At 35.4% G+C, this 20,988-nt stretch overlaps 1 protein-coding gene across 1 annotated transcript in view; it reads left to right on the plus strand.

Annotated features, from left to right (window-relative positions):
- SCN9A (sodium voltage-gated channel alpha subunit 9) overlaps positions 1–20,988 on the plus strand; it is a 166,473-nt gene that overhangs the window by 110,999 nt on the left and 34,486 nt on the right. The window contains exon 18 of the mRNA XM_069574300.1: positions 17,402–17,522. Coding sequence (XP_069430401.1) covers positions 17,402–17,522 — 121 coding nt within the window. The remainder of the gene's footprint in view (positions 1–17,401; positions 17,523–20,988) is intronic.

Below are 20,988 nucleotides of genomic sequence, written 5' to 3' on the forward strand. Positions count from 1 at the left end.
CTCCTTCTTCAGTCAAAATCCTGAGTACGCCCTTTAAGACACAGCCCTCAGTTTCCTTGTATATAAAATATTAGCCCTTACCAAGAGCTAGGTGACAGTAAAATGAACTGCACATGTAACATGCTTAGAACAGTATTCACAGTGCTCAGAAGTTGTGCTTATTATTTAGCATTATATTTTATATTCTTAAAAAATTATTATATGCATCAAATGGTACTGTAAACTCATTGAGAACAGGAAACTTCATTACAACTTTTTTGTATCCTCCTTCCCCACCTCCAGGGGCATATATTCAAGGTATTATTGAGCTGCATTTTTATTAATATGGAATATAATAATCATAAGTGTGTTTTATGACAGGATTTTTATGGCATCTCTCTAAAGTTCTAAGATACCATTTTATAATATTTTTCCTCTCTTTAGGTCACATGTGAAAATATTTGACACATATTTCCCAAGCATCTTCTATCTGCTTGACCCTATATTATTAAGACCTGATTTCCCAGGTGGCACAGTGGGAAAGTAAAGAATCCACCTGCCAATACAGGAGACCCAAGAGATGTGGGTTCAGTCCCTGCATTGGGAAGAACCGCTGGAGTAGGAAATGGCAACCCACTCCAGTATTCTTGCCTGGAGTATTCCATGGACAGAGGGGCCTGGTAGGCTACAGTCCTTGGGGTCACAAAGAGTCGGACATGACTGAGAGGAGCACACACACACACACATATTGAGACCTATCCTTCTTAAATTTATAGTGGATTTTGGAAAAAGATACACAGCTCTGTGTGTATGTGTGCACATGTGCATTGGCCATGTAACCAATACTAGGTACATAGTAAATGCTCGATACTTATTCATTGAATAAATACATGATTAAAAAATTATGAATATATATTTTAAGTAGCCAAAGAAATTACCTCCAAGATCACAAAGTAAGAAATAAAATATTTTATTTTTTATTTTAAAAATCTTTACATGGAAGAGGTTAATAGCTCCAAAAAATTCAGAAGGTGTAGTTGTTTTGGTTTGAAAGTAGAAAATTAGATTCCTCATACCCTGTTCAGAAGCAGTAATCTGGGTCTAGACTCATCTGAAAAGAAAAACTAATTCAATTACCCATTTTTTTGCCTACAAAGATTAGAGTTGTAAAACCCTAACTGCCTAGCAGACTTTCTGAATAAGCTTGAGATTCTGGGTGTTAAAGCACTTTGGTATCTTGGGCTTCCCAGTGGCTCAGCTGGTAAAGAATCTGCCTGCAATGTGGGACCTGGGTTCGATCCCTGGGTTGGGAAGATCCCCAGAGAAGGGAAAGGCTACCCACTCCAGTATTCTGGCCTAGAGAATTCCATGGACTATACAGTCCTTGGAATTGCAAAGAGTCAGACACGACTGAGCAACTTTCACATTTGAGAGGAATAATTTCTTACCTGGTCCTTTTTTTCTTTGCTGAAAGCCTGTGGTTATCCTTACATGGATCTCCTTAAGTCGCTGGCAAATATCATATTCTTAGTATGTTGAATTATAACATTTTAAAGGGAATCTAATAGACCTGTCCCGTATAGCACCTCATTTTCTAATTCAGAAAGCCAGTAAGAGAAAGCAACTTTATCTACAATTATGAAGCTCATTCAAGGCAGAGCAAAATCAAGTCCCAGTGTTTATGTGCCTAAGTCTGCCTTTATTCTCCTGTCTTTGTCCCTTTCAGGGCTAAAACTCACATTCTTAATGGGGTTCATACCCAATTTGTCTCCCCTGGGATACTGAGCCATGCTTCTGAAGAATTTACATATCCTGTGGTATCCAGAGGAGGTTTGTGATGACATAGTATCCAACTGTCTTCTATAATTAATGATTTCATTTATAAGTTATTTGGTACTAAAATAGACTATTTTAGATGTTCATAAAGTTACTCTGACACCTGTCCCATAAACCTTTCCTAAACCTAAAAAGCATGAAATTTAGTGCACTTAAACTGTGTTATCCAAAGACCATTTAATGGTAACTTAATATTCTTAATTATCATTGAGTTTTGTATGACACTGTAGTCATAACTACTTGAGAAAAAATATATTTTTCTATTTCATAGAAATGGAAATATGTGGCATAATATTCAGGAACTTGAGGCTACCTTGTAGGTCATAATTAAAACTACATAAACTAGTTTCTTTAAGTCATTTACACAGTATTTGAGTTGGTAAGCCCTAAACAAATGTTAGGTATCGTGTTTATTATTGTATTCATGGCCATCATTAGCCTCTAAAAATTCAAATTTTAAATTATGGGCTTTGAAATTTTGTCCTTCTTCATAAGACATTTTCCATGACATATCTCAAAAGTGTGTCACCCTGAGTGTATTCAAACCTGCTTGACTATATACTGGACTTGAGAAGTAATGAAATTTCAAGATCTATAAGAAATTCGTTATGTAGTATTAAGCAGTTGCCAACTGTTAACAACCTGCATCTAGAGTCTTCCTCTCCAGTGCCTTCTGATTTAAATGTTTCTAGTTATGACTTGGTTTTATTTTTCAATTTGGAACACTAAAAGATATTCACATTTCCTTATTTACCTGAAGTGTTTCTACATCATTTCAGGCTAAGCTCTCTGCTCTAATTCCCCTAATCTTCAGCTCTCATTGAGTTCTCAGTTTTCTAACTGCTTATTCTCTCCTTTGTATCTTTCCTATATTTTCATCTTTGAGATAATTCTTGATGCACTTTTCCCAAAAAGGCAAATCATGATTATCCAATAGAAAATATTGCCCAACTGAATATATGTCAGTTATTTAAGTCTTAAGCATTACCTGGAGTATGGTGAAGAAGGCAACCTCTGGAGAGAGAATTCTTGCCTTAGATCCTAGCCTTAATATCTACTGTCTCCATGATTTGAGCAATTTACAAAAACCTCTGGTTATTTTTTTCTAGTTTACTTATATGAAAAATAGAATAATAATAAATATTACATTATTTGGGTAAACAAACAAGTGCTTGCTGAAAAATTAGTGCCCAATTAACAATTACCATGGGTATGAAATTGAGTAGTCATGTACGCACTCTAAGTAGCAGTTTGCTACAGGTTAAATTTTTATGTGTAAAGACAAATGTAGGAGCTTGTTACAAATGCCCATTCTGGGCTGTATCCTGCAAATTCTCTGTGCCTAAGTCTGGGTGCACTCTCAGAATCCTTGCCAGCAGTGTTCCCAGTGACCACTCTGATGGATTGGTGGGCATAAATGAACCTAAATTCATCTCTGGCATGTCTTGATCCAGGTTTCTGAAAATCCGTTTTCTATATTCAAGGGCTGGGAATATAGTCTACATTAGTCTGTTTAAGAATCTGCATTTTGAACAGGGAAAATAAAACTCTGACCTTTCCTACTTTCCCCTTCCCCATCCAGAAAACAAATCCACCCTCTCTGTTATGACCTCGCATCCCTTTTTTTTTTTTTTTTCCTGTCCTCTTCTAGCATCAGCTCTCAGGCAAGTTTTCCTCTTCTGATAGACAGTCAGATATATACACTCCAGAATGAAGGCAAAATATTTTGTCATCAAATACTTTACTAGGAAGTGACCAGAGATGAGTTCAAGTAAGGTGTTGAGTAAAATATCTTGATTTTTGAGGCAATAATTGGCATTAGAACACCAGCATTTCTCTGAGGATGACTCTGTCTCAGAATCAAGAAAGACATGCTGTCATCTCTAGGGACCCATGAGAATAAGGCTCCTGTCACTGCTTCTTGGAATACACACTGAACTGATGGCCACTCTCAGAATCAATCTCCTCCTGGGGTGCAGTGCAGCCCTCCAAGCCCTTGGCAAACATTAACACACTGCAGATTTTCACCATTAGCATTGAAGTGCTTCATTATTATGAGCCTCAAATGAAGCATGAAATGCATCCATTCATTCAATAAATATTTATTGAGATCTACTATGCTCCAGGCATTGTGCTAATAGTTGCTTAGAGAAAAAAAAATTTTTTTTCACCAGGTGCAATAATTCAATGTGATTGGCATCTGGCTTAATTAAGTTCTTAAGATACATAGTTCTTTTTTTCTGTTTTTAAATCGTGCCATCTCAAAATTGAAAGTTGTAAAAACTAAATTAGTAAGTTTTTTTTTTTAATGGAGAGCTCTTTCTTAGAGGGTTAAAGAGACATCCTTTTGTTTTCAGTTATTACAGATTACTTCCTTTTTTGCTTTAAAGATGAAAGAAAAATAGCCAGTTTATAAACTTGTGATGTTAACTATAGACTTGTGATGTTAATTTTGAATGTGTATGTAAATTTCAGGGGAAAACATTAAATTTATCCATTTCTCCAAATATTTTAAAACATAATAGTCTTATGTGGTTTCCGGAATAAATTCTGACAGCTTTCAGAGACGCTGGTAGCTCTGAATCTAAGACCCTAAATCTTCTTTAATGCTCTTTTGACAAATGTATTATCAATGCTTGCTTAAAGTGAATTTGTTCATCTTGTGTACTCAGCAGAGAGGAAAACATCCTCACAGAAAGATCTCCCCATTCATTCTTCCTCTGCTGCTGCTGCTGCTGCTGCTAAGTCACTTCAGTCGCGTCCCACTCTGTGCGACCCCATAGACGGCAGCGCCAAATGCAAATGCTTAGCTTTACTCAGTGGTTCTTCAGTGTTTTGAAACATTGTCTCCAAGTTGTGAAGGAGCGAACTGAGGTCCTTAGAGAAAGAAGAACAATGAAACTTTCAAATTTTACATAATCAAACTTCTCACCTTCAAGGGAGTGTCATTTAAAACACTGCAAAAACAGTTATGCAGAATTTATGTTCTTAAAGGAAGTGAAGGCCACCTAAAGCCCTCATTCACTTTGATTATTGTGGGAGAAAAAATTGCAAAGGAATCCATGAGTATATATTCTGTTAACTGTGGCTACTCATTTTTTCAGCTTCCATTTCCTAAGCACCTGCTTGTTGCCGTATGCCTGCTGGATTCTAGAAAGATGTCAGCAGTGTACTCATTTCCTCAGGAGATGTGGTTCAGAGTCTTCTTGGTCTATGGTGTTGTTGTAAGTGGTAAAGAGTAAAGCTAGGTTCCTGCCTTTGAGTTAAAAAAACACACATAAATCAGAAATTATAAATACACATAAAAATAATTAAAAGAGGCTGAGGCAGGATAAGGATAGGGTGACTAACCTTGAAAATAAATTGGAATACTTCACAATGGGGATGCCAGTTGAAGTATTTTTTATGATAAAAAGAATTCATCGGGTGAGAGAAAGAGTAGGGAGAGAGGGGGAGGAAGGGAGGGAAACAGGGACAAAGAAGAACAGAGAAACACCTTTCTGGTAGATGTAAAGGGCCCAGCCTGTGTGGAAGCATCCAGATACAAAAAACACCCATTAAATACATGAGAAGATGGCCACATAGGAAGCAGTGGGTAACAGAGGTCGATTGGAGCCAATCCAATACTGAGTGACTTGACTCACCGTGATTTGGAGATTGAAGTTGGTTTCTGTTATTTAATGGAAAGAGGAAACTTTGTCTTGTTTTGTTATTCTTTGTTGTTAGTAGACTTCTACTTTTAAAGGAAGTTTGTTTGGGAGTGTAATAAAGGTGAGGAAGCAGAGAGGATGGAAAGTTGTTGCAACCATCCTAAGGACACTTGATGAAGGCTCAAGGTCAGGGAGTGATGGTGACATGTGGGATAAGTCAAAGACACTTGCAAGCTAAAGCATAAGGGCTCAGGGTCTGGATATGTGAATTGTGAGCTGTTTCAAAGGGGATAGTCATTTTCTGTGGCTGCCATAACAGCGTATCACAGACCTGGGGCTTTGTACAGTAAGAACTGTATTCTCTGATAGTTCTAGAGGCTGTAAGTCTGAAACTGATGTGTCAGCAGGGCCATGCTCTCTCAGTGGGCTCTGAAAAGGATTCTCCCTTGCTTTTTCCTAGCTTCTGGTGGTGGTCTTTCATCCTTAGCCTTCATGACTAGCAGCCGCATCACTCTTTATCTTTGCTTCTTTTGTCACATGGGATTCTTCCTGTCTTTTCTTTTTATAAGGACACTAATTATATTGGATTAGGGCCCACCCCAGTGACCTCATCTTAACTTGGCTACATCTGCAGAGACCCTATTTCCACATAAGTTCACATTCAAAGGTAACAGGCATTAGGACTTCAACATATATTTTGGGAGATACAAAGTAATTCATAATAAAGAGTTTTGGCTTAGATGACTGGATGGATATTGATGCTATTAAAAATATGCAGGGGGGAAATATTAAGGGGGTAGGGGAGAGACAGTTTAATTTGGGGACATCTTAATTGTACCCTACTCACAGGATAGCTAAGTGATAGTGAACAGTAGATATTTGGAGGTTTTAAGAAGATAATTCAGAGTTGTAGACAGCTTGGAAATTTGTGTGTTAATTTTAGATCAGATTCCCTGGAAAACCAACTGTGAGTAGTGTTTTCAGGTTAAACACCTAACACCTGTATGAAATGATGGAAGCAAGTTGATTGGGCAGAGGGAGGAGTTGACATGCTCTGCAGTTGTAGCAGAGGGTTCAGCTGGTTCTATAGACATTGCTGGTATGTGTGAGCCTTTGGAGTAATCCCAAATCAAAGCAAGGGCTCAGGACCTGTGTGGCCTGAACCCATCAGTCATTGGATGCAGGTTCTCCCTCCACTCTTCCAGGGAAGGGAGTATGACCTTGAGTAAGGCAGCGCCCTTCTGTATTTCAATTCCTAGAGAGGGACTCAGCTATGAGTCTTCAGCTGCCAACACTCCTAGGAGGTGGAGGAATGAGTAGCTTGTTTGAAAGGCAGATCTAGGCAGTGCACCACAGTATCCACTACAATACAGGGACACAGGAGGAAGAGGACAGGTGACTAACTAAGCACTTGAGAAGTGGACATGAAAGCAAGCAACAAAGAGACCAAGGAGAGAATGTATACATTAGCCACTTTCATATACGCTATATAACTTTCCTCCTTACAGCAACCTGGGAAAGAGGGTGATATTAATCTATATTTACAGATAACTAAAATGCTAAAGGATTAAGAAATAGTGCAGGTTAGTTGCTGATGTTTCTGGGCGTCATTTTAAATTTGAACTCCAGGCTTTAACCACCTCTAATACATATCATGGAAAGGCAAAAGCATGAGTAGGAATATATTCTCTGTTATATCCCTGTAATGCTGCAATTCACAGTCAGATGTTCTGTTATAATGGTATTGTGCATTTGCTGATTCATGTTCAGTTTCTAATCCTCCTTAGTGCTAATTTATTAGCTTACAATCTGCCTTCAAAATATAACACAAAGCAGAACAAAGCATATTCCATGAGAGAATGAGAAGCCAGTCCAATGAGGATGTGTTGAGTAACGGATTAATTACGTTGAAGGCACATGAAAGGAAGTGGCACCTAAGCTAGATATTAAAGAATGGAGATCATATTTTTGCGTGAATGTGGTAGGGATGGAAACCCCAGACAGAGGAATAAACAGTCGTACTGTTCATCTGATTCACTTATTCACTTATCCATCCACCCATTCATCTATTCAGTATTTGATTTCTGCAAGCCATCATGTTTTGAGAAACTTTGTGTGCTTACTTGTTATTAAATTGCTTCCTTTTATTGATTTGATACAAATTTTAAACATTTGCAATCATTGAGGTTGAATATTTTATGTTTTTTACTATATGGTGGTTTATGTTGAATATTTTATGTGTTTCTACTATATGGTGGTTTTATTACACTGTTGTCAGGCCTGTCTCTCCTAAGATTTTTGTAAAGTTTTTTTTCCACTAAGAGGCAGTTGCAGGCAGTTTAGATTTCTTCTCATTATTCCATTTTAGAAAATATATTAATTTTTCCAGAAATGCATTTGATTTGGCAATATTCAATTATACTTCTGGAGGGAAGCTGACATTTGATCTTATTTTTTATGCATAGATTCTTACAAAGACAAAACAGAGTACCCCTATAGAATTTCACTTAGATCATTTTTCTGCAGATTGGTTCTAAGCTGTTTAAATTTTTTTCCTCTTTATTGAATTTGTTCATGTGTCTAAAAACAGTGAAATTTTGGTCTGATGTTTAAATCAATGTTTCTTAATTGTTATAGTTTGATAAATTTGAAAACATTCCTTTCATGTAATATCATTTGAAATGTCAAAATTAAATCATCAATGCTAATTTTAGAGTATGCTTCAAAACCATATACTGTCACTCTCTCCCCACTTGAGGATCACTTCCTTTAAAATGTCTGTTATGAAGAGCAAACAGAATGCAAAAGGTTGCCTTCAGAAATTACAGTATTTAATTCATCTCGTAAACAACAGAATGATATAACTGTTTAGTTCATTGTTTACAGTCTATGTTGAATGATCCATAATTTTATTACTGTGTTGCAAATATATTTCTTTGTGTTTAGCATATAGCATGCATTGTCAAATATAACTAATTTCTACTTACAGGTATGTGACTTTAAACATTTAAATCAGTTGATTAAGCTGTTCCATCATGCTCCACTTCCATACCTCAGTACCTAACTTTCTTACTTCTCACAGGGGTAAAAACAAACTGGATCCATCAAGGATGCAGCTCTGTGCTTTTAACCAGGCAGAGACATATGTGACCACTTTTACACAGGTTACCTAAAAAAAAATTCATACATATGTATATGATATTTTTTTTCAGTGTCATGCATGCTGTTCAGCTACAAAATCTCTCTGCCTGACCCATTGCAAGAAAGTAGAAACATATACAATTGTGCCATAGATAAACTGGCATCACAGCATGTCATGGGCAGTTTTATCTATTTTTGTTATTCTCTCGATGACTCACTTGATATCTCTCTCATGTCCTTAGGTGATTTCAAGTGCATGAGCTATAGATTTTTATTGGATAGATTATACAAATAAGGTAGAGCATGTAACAGAAACCACCGAAGCAGCATTTAATTTAAAAACCTCTATCAACTTCCCCTCCTAATTTAAGCTATACGGTCGACCCTTGAACAACAGGGGTTTGAACTGCATAGTTCGACTTATAAAGTGATTTTTTTGCAATAGTAAATAATACGGTATTACATGATCCACGGTTGGTTGAATCCACAGTTGTGGAACAGAGGATACTGAGGAACCGTGAGTGTAGAGGGCTGACTGTAAGTTTTAATCAGATATTAGACTGCATGGAGGATCATGCCCTGACCCCCATGATGTTCAAGGGTCAACTGTATATATATAGATATATATCATATTAACTTGTCAGGCTTATTGCGGTGAGTAGAGTTTTAATATTCTCAGCATAACAACAACAAAAACGGTGATTATGTGAGGTGAAGGATGTGTTAACTAACCTTATTGTGGTAAACGTTTCACAGTATATACCTGTAATCTAATCACCTTGTTTACCTTAGATTTTCACAGTGCTATATGTCAATTACATCTCGGTAAAGCCGGGGGAAAAATTAAAATTGTCACATTAAATTCAGTAAATTAAAATTTTATTAAGAAAAATTTTGTGAGAGTATTATTTCAGGTATAAACATAAAAATCTTGTAACATGAAAGGACCATTCTGGTGCTAGTCTTTTATTCACAGTTTAGGGAAATTGAGGCTCGTGCAGTTTCTGAGTATGCATGTAGAAACCTGAAGACAGAGACAGAGGACCTAGCTTCTAGGCCAAACTTTGCATATATTTTGAAATAGTTTTAAGCAAAATGATAACTAGGGCTTTATTCCCTTATTGATTCAGTAATTAACATTTGATTTTTATTTGATCATATGTAAAATGTATCATTAATAATTTACTGGGCCTATGAATGAATGAGTTATAAATGCCTGAAATGATTAATTTGATTCCAGAATCAGTTTTATACACTGATGAGAATAAGTTTCTGATTATGTACCTTTGGCCCTCTGTACCTATAGGTTCTGCATGTGCAGATTCAATCAACTAGGAATCAAAAATATTCCAGAAAAGTCCAAATAGCAAAACATGAATTACCTGCATGCCAGCAAGTATTTACATGCACTTTTACAACTGTTTACATAGCATTCACATTGTATTAGCTATCGTAAGTAATTTAGATATGATTTAAACTATAAGGGATATATAAAGTATAAAGGATGTATATAAGCTATATGTAAATACTATACCTTTTTATATAAGGGACTTGAACTTATGCAGATTTTGATATCTTCTGTGTATATCTGTGATTATCTCATAAGGAGATAGATATACAGAGTAGCCTCAAGAAGATAAAAAGTTTAAGTGGAACATATTATGAAGTGGACACTAAATCTGTCAATAAGACATAAAACACTTTCTTAAAATTAGAAACAGATTAATATGAATTGCTATAACTAATGTCTAACACATATATAAATATGCTATTCAGATACAATATCTTGTTTTAATTTTAGTATAGCTTGTTGAATGACTGAACTGGAAGGAAAAACCCATGTTAATAGGAATCATGCTTTTTTTATGTACTTAATAGAGTTCATATTTTTAATTTATTTGTCATTGTTAGAATGTTTCTATTATTGTTTTCTGTTTCCAATGATGAAAGCAAAACTTTATCCTAAAGTTGATACGCTCTAGGAATAGTGATGCTCAGGTTCAAATTTAAAAAGAAGCATATAGTTTGTTCTAGTTTACTTGCAGTTAATTTTAAAGGAATTCCTAAGTAAAAGACATATTTTTCTATTTCAGATTGATGATGATCTAGAGGCAATATTGTCTTAGAAAACTATTTTGCTGCAAAGTGTAGTCAGTCCTCCTCCTAGAACCTAAGTAAAGATACACACATATGCAATAGCATCTATATATGTATAGGTAAGACACTGTTTTTGAGAAAACTATTTTTAGAAATACATATAGATATACACATATATATGTGTGTATGTGTGCTTAATTCCTAAATGATTACTACTTTTTTTTCTTGTTATCAAACTACATTAGAAAACATGAGGTGCATATTAAGGAATGGTCAATCTCCAGATAAACAAAGGCTCAGTTGCAAAGAATGACTTGAAACATTTTCTTTGGCAGAAAAAAATATGTTTTTATCTGTGCCAAATTCTATTTTTACATTGTGTTTGCAATATTAGAATCCTGAATATTTTTTAAAAATGGTCATTGTTATATTATTAGAATTTGTCATTCCTTGTCCTTCCTCCTTACAAGTGAATAGTTTCAGGAAATAGTATTCATCATTCAGAGGTACAGGCAGTTTGTTCTTCATCATTTCTTTTTTTATTATTGATAATATGTAGTGATCTAAGTCACAGAGTACATGCTTTTACCTCACATTTTGTGATCATGTTTGCCTATGTTTCAATCCTTATTTACTAACTTGCAGTATTCTAGCAGGCCTCAAAAGTAGAACTGTTTAAATATTTATTCCCAAAAGTTTTAAGGTATTCTTTCTGATTTGACCCACTGCATTCCAACTATTTATATTCTGTTCTCTGCAAATAGCACAAAGCCCCTGAATACCAATTGTTGCTTTACCTTTCAAGACCTTGAATGCCAGGGTGAATGCCATTTTCCATTAGAAAGAAGTGGATGAAACTGTAGGATCTGGCTGGAAAGTCTAAAACCAGTCTAATCTTATATGACCAAACTTTTTTGCTTGTTTTTATATGCAAGATTATATCTTTCAGTCACATAAATTGTCATGTACTGGACAGAAATTACCCTAGGTACAAGATTTTAAGAAAACAAAGAACTTTTAGTAAAGTGTTTGCTTTATTTTGAGTTTCCTGGTGGTGACTGAGATTTTACCTCATTATTTCTCCGTTGTCTAAAACTATAAACCATCTGATCATGAGATGGAACTGTTAAGTGGGTTTCCTGCTGAATGAACAACAGCTGTTCCCCAAAAGTCTATGCAGCTTCTCTAATAGCAATAAACAAAACACTAGGAAAGGAAAGACTCTGTTTTCTTGCCCTTTATTTTAGAAAGTGCTGGTGTTTTAGTTGCCCTTAATGTGGAGCCCTATGCAAGGTCACAGGTATGGAGCCCTGTACCAAGGTCACAGGATAAAAATCTCTGTAACTACCAAGCCCCATAGCAACTGTTTCCATGAGCCTCTGGATCTAAACTGGCCAGTTTCCTGATCCCATATTAAGTAAAATGCCCACCCTATTATACACCCCATAGTATCCTAACCAGTCACCCGATGCCACCATTCCAGTAGGAATTTTCTCTGTCTTGAGACTAAAAAGTGGCTGCTAGCCTGCAAAAGGATTCAGCTCTCCCTTGAGTCAACCTGCTGTGCTAATGGTGTCTCCCACTCTAATAAACATTATTCTCCTCTCATTCTGCCTCATGTCTAGAAATTCTTTTCCAACCCACACACAGACCATGACATTTCTGGTGGTCCGTACTTGGACTTCGGGTCTCTTCCCCCACCTCCTCACTTCTTTCTCATAAGGACCCTCTGCAAACAGGCAAATGGCTGTGGAAGCACCTGAGGAATTCTGGCCAGGGTTACTCTCTGGTGTAACTCTCCAAAGGCGCCACTGCTCACTGTGCCCCAGTAGCTTCCCCCCATATGGGTGATAGTCTCTCTGACTCCTTTCCCAATGAGGAATAGGCCGACCAATATTGCTAGGGGGCGGTCAGCTCCAGAGATTTTTATCCTGTGGCCTTGGTACAGGGCTCCACATCTGTGACCTTGGTATAGGGCTCCACATTTAACTATGTGAGAAAAGAACTTAACTAGTAAATAAACTATTTTCTGCTAACCTAAATGGAAGCAAAATGAAAATTTAGTCCACAGAGAGGAAAAAATATTTAATTTTCCACCGATGAATGTTATCCGGTATCACTGATGAATGATGTCTGGTTGCAAAGAGTCAGACACAGATGAGCTAGGAAACTGAACTGAACTGATCTGGTATATTTTTTAACTTGGGGCATTATCTCTTAAAAATAATCTTGAGAGAAAACAGAATTCCAGAGAGACAAGAACAGAATTTGGGTGACTTTAAGGGGCCCAGAAGCTAAATCATGTAAAGAAAATAAATATCATTACTCTCAAGATAAAAACAAATAAACATACAAATAGTAATATCATAGATAATCTCTAATTTTAAAAGTGCTGAAGAGTAGTGTGTGTATTTCTGTAGAAGGTGGGAGGAATTACAAGAGAGAGGAGAGCATATTTTGGCTTTAAATTCAAGTTATCCGGTAATAGAATGGTAAACTTGGAAAACTGGACTTCTAGTCACACAAAGCATAGTATAGAATTCTATCTATAGAATTCTTCTATAAAAGTGCTTCGATCCTTGGTTATAAACTTTACCATTTTACTCACTGCAGATTCAAAAACTTCATTATATGTATAAATTATAATACAAGGCTGTAAAGTTAAAAGATGGGTGATACTGGATCTAATCAAGTCTTTGAATCTAATAAAGTCTTTCTTGCTTATTGACATACAGTGGGGATTTCTTATCACTAATGCTTCCCATAGATTTTTGTGCTTTTATGGCCAGCCCTTCCTTTTGATTTGCTTCTTTCAACCTTCTTCCTGTCCCTTGTGTTTCTCTGATTCAATGCTCAGGTGAGATAACTATTCTAGACTGTGCTATTCAAAGAACATCTTTCTTTTGTTGTGTGAAGCAAACAGCCTTATAATATGTACTTTAAATGTGACATCTTTGGGATGTTTTCAACACCAGCCATCCTCTTTGAGTAAGGCTTTTGTTGACTTCTGTGTTTCCTCAGTGCTTTATGTTGATAGTGTTTTTTGATTTTGAGTGCTAGATTATCAAGTTATTAGACAATCCTACTTCAAACTTCTCAGAATAAAATATGACCAACTAACATTAATGAGCATCCATACTAGCATGAAATAGGCTTACAACGTCAATGTCTATGTCAGGAAATGTCAGTAAGAAATTTGTAAATGACCAGCCTAGGGCAGTTTTTTCATATGACACCTATATTTAACAGAATCTCTTCTTAAATGCAGTTTTGTAAAAAGCACACCTTCAAGGCAATCAAAAGGAAATGCGTGAAGAATAATTGAGCTTTAATTTGATCATATTTTCAATAGTGAAATAGCTACAGAAGTTTGTAGTCAAGATTAGAATGTTACAAAACTACTTTAGTATTTTATGGATACATAAATACATAGTATTTTATACTGAATATAGAAAACTATGTCAAAAACACGTGTATGGTATAATAATTACCTAAAGGAGACAGAATCAGGGAGACAGTGAAGGGGACTTGTATTTTTCATCATATACTATTGTACATTTGAAATTTTTGAGGCAAGTATATAGACTTTATTTAAAGGAAAGAAGGAAAAAATTAGAAAGTCAATACCCTATTATTTAATAAAAAGGCAGGAATGCTAACTTAGCATATTTCCTATTCTATCCTATACTATACTAGCAATTCTACTAAAAATTATCCTATTTTTACACTTATTTCCACTTCTGTGTAGAACACCAAAGATGAAAGATTCTCTGTTGACAAGCAAAGAATGGGCAAAAAGTTTATTTCATATTTTACTAAAAATAAAATCAACATGAAATTATAAAATGACCTATTTATAAAACCAAAGGAGAAATTTTTCATTCTGAAGTATTTATTTTACTGTTCTTAATATAGTATAGTTATTCTTCCATTTCCAAAATCACAAGAAAGAAAGCTAAATAGCAAATGACTGAGTTTATAGAAATGAAAATAACCATATAATTATTTAAAATAACACAAATAATTGACTTGATCTTCTCTATATACTAAAATAAGAATAAAAAAAAAACAGTCAGTTGTTAAAATCAGAACACCTACTATGAGATTTGAAAAATTTATCTTCAAGAGAAAATCTTTGTTACAGATGTAAGGCTTTCTATTTAAAGGTATCCTTTTTTGACCCTGTTAAAGAAACTTCTGCTTTAGTAAGTATTAAATTTAAAAGCTGAATAGATTTAAACTATCTATATTGCTAGGACATGTACATAAATATTTGAAATTATATACAGTACTGAAATTACTACTGTGTGAATACTTAGTACATTCCCAAGAAAGCATTGAGTTCCTAAAAACATTCTAAACATTGAATTTGAAAGCTAGAAGAATTTGACTTGTGATACAAATTATAGGATATATTGAATATTTTGATAATTTATGTTCCAGTGAGGAATAATTTTGAATAACTGTCATTTATGATATAAAATCTGAGTCAAACTCTGAATTTCATTGACAAATTGCCATAAAACTTATGGGGGGAGGACATTTCGATGGCAAGATATGCTTCATAAAATCATCTTAATTTTTACTTATAAATTAACTTGTCATTAATCTGCTTTGTTAATGTTCTTTTGAAGAGTGAGATGATTTCATTAATTTAACCTATGTTACAACTCTGCAAATGTTAATCATTTTATTTAGAAGTTACCACCAGGTGAGAGAAAATCATTATAATTATATCCAAGTTGTCAATGTTTTGGCTAAGGACAGTAAGGAGTTTTTTATTCTATCAACTGTTTTACCCACTGCTTTGCCTCAAATCCAAGCCAGTAACTTTTTTTCAGGATGGCAGTATTTGATTTCAGCTCCACAGAATCAAAATGTCTTGTCTTTCATGTCCCTCGTGATGGTTCACTTACAGTTGAAAGGTCAAGAATTGAGGGTATCAAATAATTGTAGTCTTTGGATATGGTACTTAAAATTGGTTTTTGTGATAGTTGGCACAAGAGGACATATCAGTAATTACAAATTTCCCCATTGTTTCCCGGAGTAATATATATTTTAAAACCTTAAGTCTTACGGAATATCCAGTCTCATAATTAATTAGTATTTGCTTTAAAATAATTTTAGATGAATACAATCAGTTTAAATAACCTACTTCTTAAATGAAATTTTATATTGATATTGTTAATTCATAATATTTTAAAAATCTTTGACATTGTGGGAACAATACTTCTATGCTAATATAGATTAGAAGTATTAATAATATTAATAGTAATTTTAATACAGTATTCATAGTTCTTTACTTCAGTTATACAAATAGCTTTCCTTACTTCATTGCTTATGCTCATTACTTTATCAATGCCTTTTTTTTACTGATGTTGAATACTGTGTGGTAGTAATAGCACCGAGAATATAATGTGGTACCCATAAAGCACACTTTTAGGTTCCAAGTCATTCACTAAAAGTTCATAGTCTAGGCTGGGCCTGTGATCTTAATGCAATTCAGGAGACTGAAGAATAAATCTAAATGAAATAAGAATTTTCTCCTTTTTAAAACTTGCATTTTTTTGGAATTATTCTTAAATTTAAAAAAACAAGTAAAGCTGTAATCTTAATAAGAGACTACATGCTGTAGTAACTAGTAGTTTCCAATAATCACATGTCATTTAGCAAATGAGAATGAAAATTGAACTCTTCCATTGATGTGCTGCTCCATTATAAAATAATTTTAGGAAGGTTTGACAGAGTTTTGCTACAGTTGCTGTATGTATTTTTTCGAAAACTTTCTATGTATCTGTGTGTGTGTAAGCATCCTGTTTGATCACAAAGTTCTGGGTGGGAAAAAGCCTGTTTGTGTTATGATCAGTTTCATGATCATAATGACAGCGATTTCATTCCTCTCATGTGTTGGTCTGCCGTGTTCAATTTCATGGAATCTTTGTTTCAGAGTTTGCATGTGGTGCGCGCTTTAGTAGCCACTATCTCTTGACATTATAAATAATAGTTATGATCTCTTCTACTATATCCTGAAATTCCATCACTAAGATGGGTGATGATGAATAATTGCTTTGACATTCTAATTCCGATACAGTATTTGACTTTTTGTTTTGATGAAAGGCCTTCTATCTATATCATCCTGATACATATTCTTAAATCCAAGCAATGATAGAAAAAATATGTTTGGATTTCATTTTACACTAATTTTATTATTTTTTAAACTTTTAAGTATCAACAAGCTTTTTCTGCCAATTGTCAGATCAGACCTTTCCGTTATCAGGTGTTGGCAATTTGGCATATGTATATTATTGCTGTTAGGGTCTAGTTGTTCTAAAATAGTAATTACTGGTGTATATAAACTTATATTAAACATAAAACAAAGTAAAAGTGTGGTCAATACTTTGCAAATGTTATAGTTTACATAAAAATTGTACCTTCAGGCTAATTCTGCCCTAATAATTGTTGACATACTGAAAATAATGAAATGTATTTTCCACAGGATGTGTAGATAGAAAGATCAAGCATAGATGCATTGTAAGGTGACCTGACCTCAGTGTATGTTTATGTTTTTATGGCCATCGTATTGTTAATCTTTTCTGCATAACACTTTGCATGACTCTGATGATCAAATATGGTTTTTAACAAGAGATTTGAATTGAACCCTAAATGAACTCTCTGGTGGGGTGGTGATTTCTTTTTAGAGGCTGAACCAATCAAGTTCCTCAGAGTGCAGCACAGTTGATAACCCTGTGCCTGGAGAAGGAGAAGAGGCAGAGGCTGAGCCTGTAAATTCAGATGAGCCAGAGGCCTGTTTCACAGATGGTAAGAGAAAAATTGAGACCTCACTTAACATCCATTTGTTAATGTTTGGCCTTGGTCTTAAAACCTAATGCTTACTTGGGATTGATGGATAAACTGTCAGAAGACTCCATTCCATGCTGATTTAGTCATAGCTCTGTGACTAGGCTTCTGTTTCCTCACTTATGCTACTAATAGTAATTCACAGTGGCAGTGTGTTAGGCTGTAAAGCACTGCCAGTTTTTGAAAGAAGCAAATAAGTGTGATACCCGATTAATAGAAATTTGTGTTTGCTCAAATTATAAGCAAAACACATGGAGTTTCCTTTAAAAGTATCCCTATGAAAGGCATTTAAGGGTATCATCATGTATTTCAGCATCACAATAAAGTTAAATTGACTAGAACCATGTAAACTTAAATTTGTACAGATGCACCAAGATTTCTTCTACACATTTTATGAATGACCCTGACTTAAAATTCTAAGATAACCAGAAAGAAGTTGGGTTTATCAAACAAATTATAGCTTTATATCAGAAAAGGACTTTAGAACAACTTAAACCCTCTGCGGAAAATATTAATGCTAAACTATTTCAGACTGTAGGTGCTATCTTACTGAGATCAAACTTTACAAAGGCTATTTTAATCCTATAAAATACCAATGAGAATACTTATATAATAACTTTGAGATAGTCATAACTTTTCAAATTCATAACTCTAATTTGTCTAGTATACAAGAGATATTACAGAAACACATTTCCAATGAATTGTAGCCTTCAACACTGAAAATTTGCTGCAAACCAAAGTTTCAGTTGTGTAAGATGAATGCATTCTGAAAATATAACAGGCAACAATATGATTATAGTTAGCAATACTATATGGTAGAGTTAAATTCGGTGAAAGGGTAGATCTTATATGTCTTTAATTACCCCAAAAAAAAGAATAAATTGGTAACTATATGAAGAGATGGCAATTTAATTAGCTTGATTGTGGTGATTATTTCACAGTGTAAATATAACATATTTACAAGTTGTATAACTTAAATTTTTAATTGTCAATTATCTCAATAAAACTGGAAAAAAATGGACAGAATAAGAGAAGAATGTTTGCACTCAAAGTCGCTTTAATCATGTCCGACTCTTTGCAACCCTATGAACCGTAGCCCACCAGGCTCCTCTGTCCATGGGATTCTCCAGGCAAGAATACTGAAGTGGGTTGCCATGCCCTCCTCTAGGGGATCTTTCCGACCCAAGGATCAAACCCATGTCTCTGGTGTTTCCTCCATTGGCAGGCAAGTTGTTTACCACTAGCACCACCTGGGAAGGCCAAAAAAAGAATAGGCAAAATCAGTCTATAAAGGTAGAAGTCAGACTAATACTTACCTTTAGGAGGTACAGGTTGGGAAAGGACATGACGATGATTTCTGGGTGCTTGAAAATGTTATATCATGACCAACATGGCTATTACATGAGAATATTAATCTATATAGTTAAAATATATATACTATACTATATGTACGTTCGCCTCAATAAAAATTTAAATAAATAGATAAATATATTTTTTAATGACCAGAACACCAAAGAAAATCTATGAGCAAACACACATCTCTTAGCTATGTCATTTTAAGCACCTGTGTTCCACTAAAGACTTTATACTCATTGGACCTGCTGGGGTAAGAGGTTCAGCCTGATGAATTAAACAGGGCAACCAATGAGCAATGGCAAACTTCAGCCGCTTATCTACTTCTTTTATCCAATCACCAAATAATCATTAAGTACTTTCTTTCTGCCAGGCACAGGCCTGAGCACTGGACAGAGCAGTTGAAAAAAAAAAATGAAATATGTAAGTGTATAGCAGGTCAGATAAACGATATGTGCTCTAGAGAAGTAAAATGAAAATGGGAATACCAAGGTCGAGGGATAGAAGCCTGCTGCTGCTGCTGCTGCTGCTGCTGCTGCTGCTGCTGCTGCTGCTGCTGCTGCTGCTAAGTCGCTTCAGTCATGTCTGACTCTGTGGAACCCCATAGACAGCAGCCCATCAGGCTCCCCCGTTTCTGGGATTCTCCAGGCAAGAACACTGGAGTGGGTTGCCATTTCCTTCTCCAATGCATGAAAGTGAAAAGTGAAAGTGAAGTCGCTCAGTCATGTCTGACTCTTAGCGACCCCATGGACTGCAGCCCACCAGGCTCCTCCGTCCATGGGATTTTCCAGGCAAGAATACTGGAGTGGGGTGCCATTGCCTTCTTCAGGGGAGCAGCCTACTACCATATAAACAGAGTGATCAGAGAAGGACTTTCTATAAAGGTAACACTTGATCAGAGACCTAAAGGAAATTGAAGCAGACATATGAAGGAAGACTGTTTCAAGCAGATTAAGGAAGGCATATGCCCTGAAGTGGGGATATGCACATTTGAAAACGAAACCAAGGGGCCAGTATGAGTCGAACAGATTGAGAGGGGGGAAGATTGGTAAAAATTGAGGTTAGAGATGCAACAGAGGCCAGATCATAAGAGTATTGAGAAACATACGAATCTTATTTAGAAGTCTCACAACATGTCATCTTATAAGCAGGTGGGTGGGTAGCAAGGGCAGAAGTTGGAAAACCTCTGAATGTTCCTGCAGTAATCCAGGTGAGAAGTGATGGGAAATTAAAACTACTGTGGGAGTATGAGCATCTGAATATATTTTGAAGTTAAAGCTGAAGGGATTTGCTGATGGATTAGATGTTGGGTGTTAAAACTTTCTTTTCTTTAGAAGAGTCTAAGATGACTCCAAGCTTGGGGCCTTCGAGAAATACATAGTCTCCACATGAAGGGTTAAAAATAAGCGGGCTTGGTCTCCATGGGAAATCCACAGTTTGTTTACTTATAGTAGAAATGACCCTGACCAAGTTGTGATTGGCTGACAAGCGTTGAGCTAGAATCAGTGCCAATCTAGAGCAGTATTTGGCCTTCAGAGGTTTTTGTTACCTGAAAGACAGCAGAAAAATCAAGGCAAATGTGTGAGTTAAGTCAGAATAATTGTGTTTTGGTGAAAACGAACAGTAACAGGATTTGTTGTTTATAGTCTCGCATCCATTGAGCCTTTTCAGCTTCATAACTCCTCTTCACCTTTTTCTCCTCCCTCTTCTTCTGTCTTTCTTTAGTTCTGTGTCATTAGTGTTATAGTTCAAGACTTCAGGTTTCTTCCCCAGTTCTAGTACCATTCTTCACTATCCTTAATTCTAAATGTCTTTGCAATCTGTATAATTATGAGCATGACATGACTCTTTCATTCTGCTTGGTTTTAATAGTATTGCTGTTGGATTAAACAATTAGCAAATCAAAAAATCAGGATTAGGGTGTGAGAAGGATACACTCTTCCTTATAAGGATGTGTTTTCTATTAATTTGATAGGAGGCACTAACTCAGCTCTGCCTTCAAGTGTTCTGAGTTCAACTTCCTAAAAAATAGCTAATAACTAATCCTAACTTTGATAACACAATAACTAACTCT

This window comes from Ovis canadensis, chromosome 2 (genome assembly GCF_042477335.2).
Source record: "Ovis canadensis isolate MfBH-ARS-UI-01 breed Bighorn chromosome 2, ARS-UI_OviCan_v2, whole genome shotgun sequence".
NCBI lineage: Eukaryota > Metazoa > Chordata > Mammalia > Artiodactyla > Bovidae > Ovis > Ovis canadensis.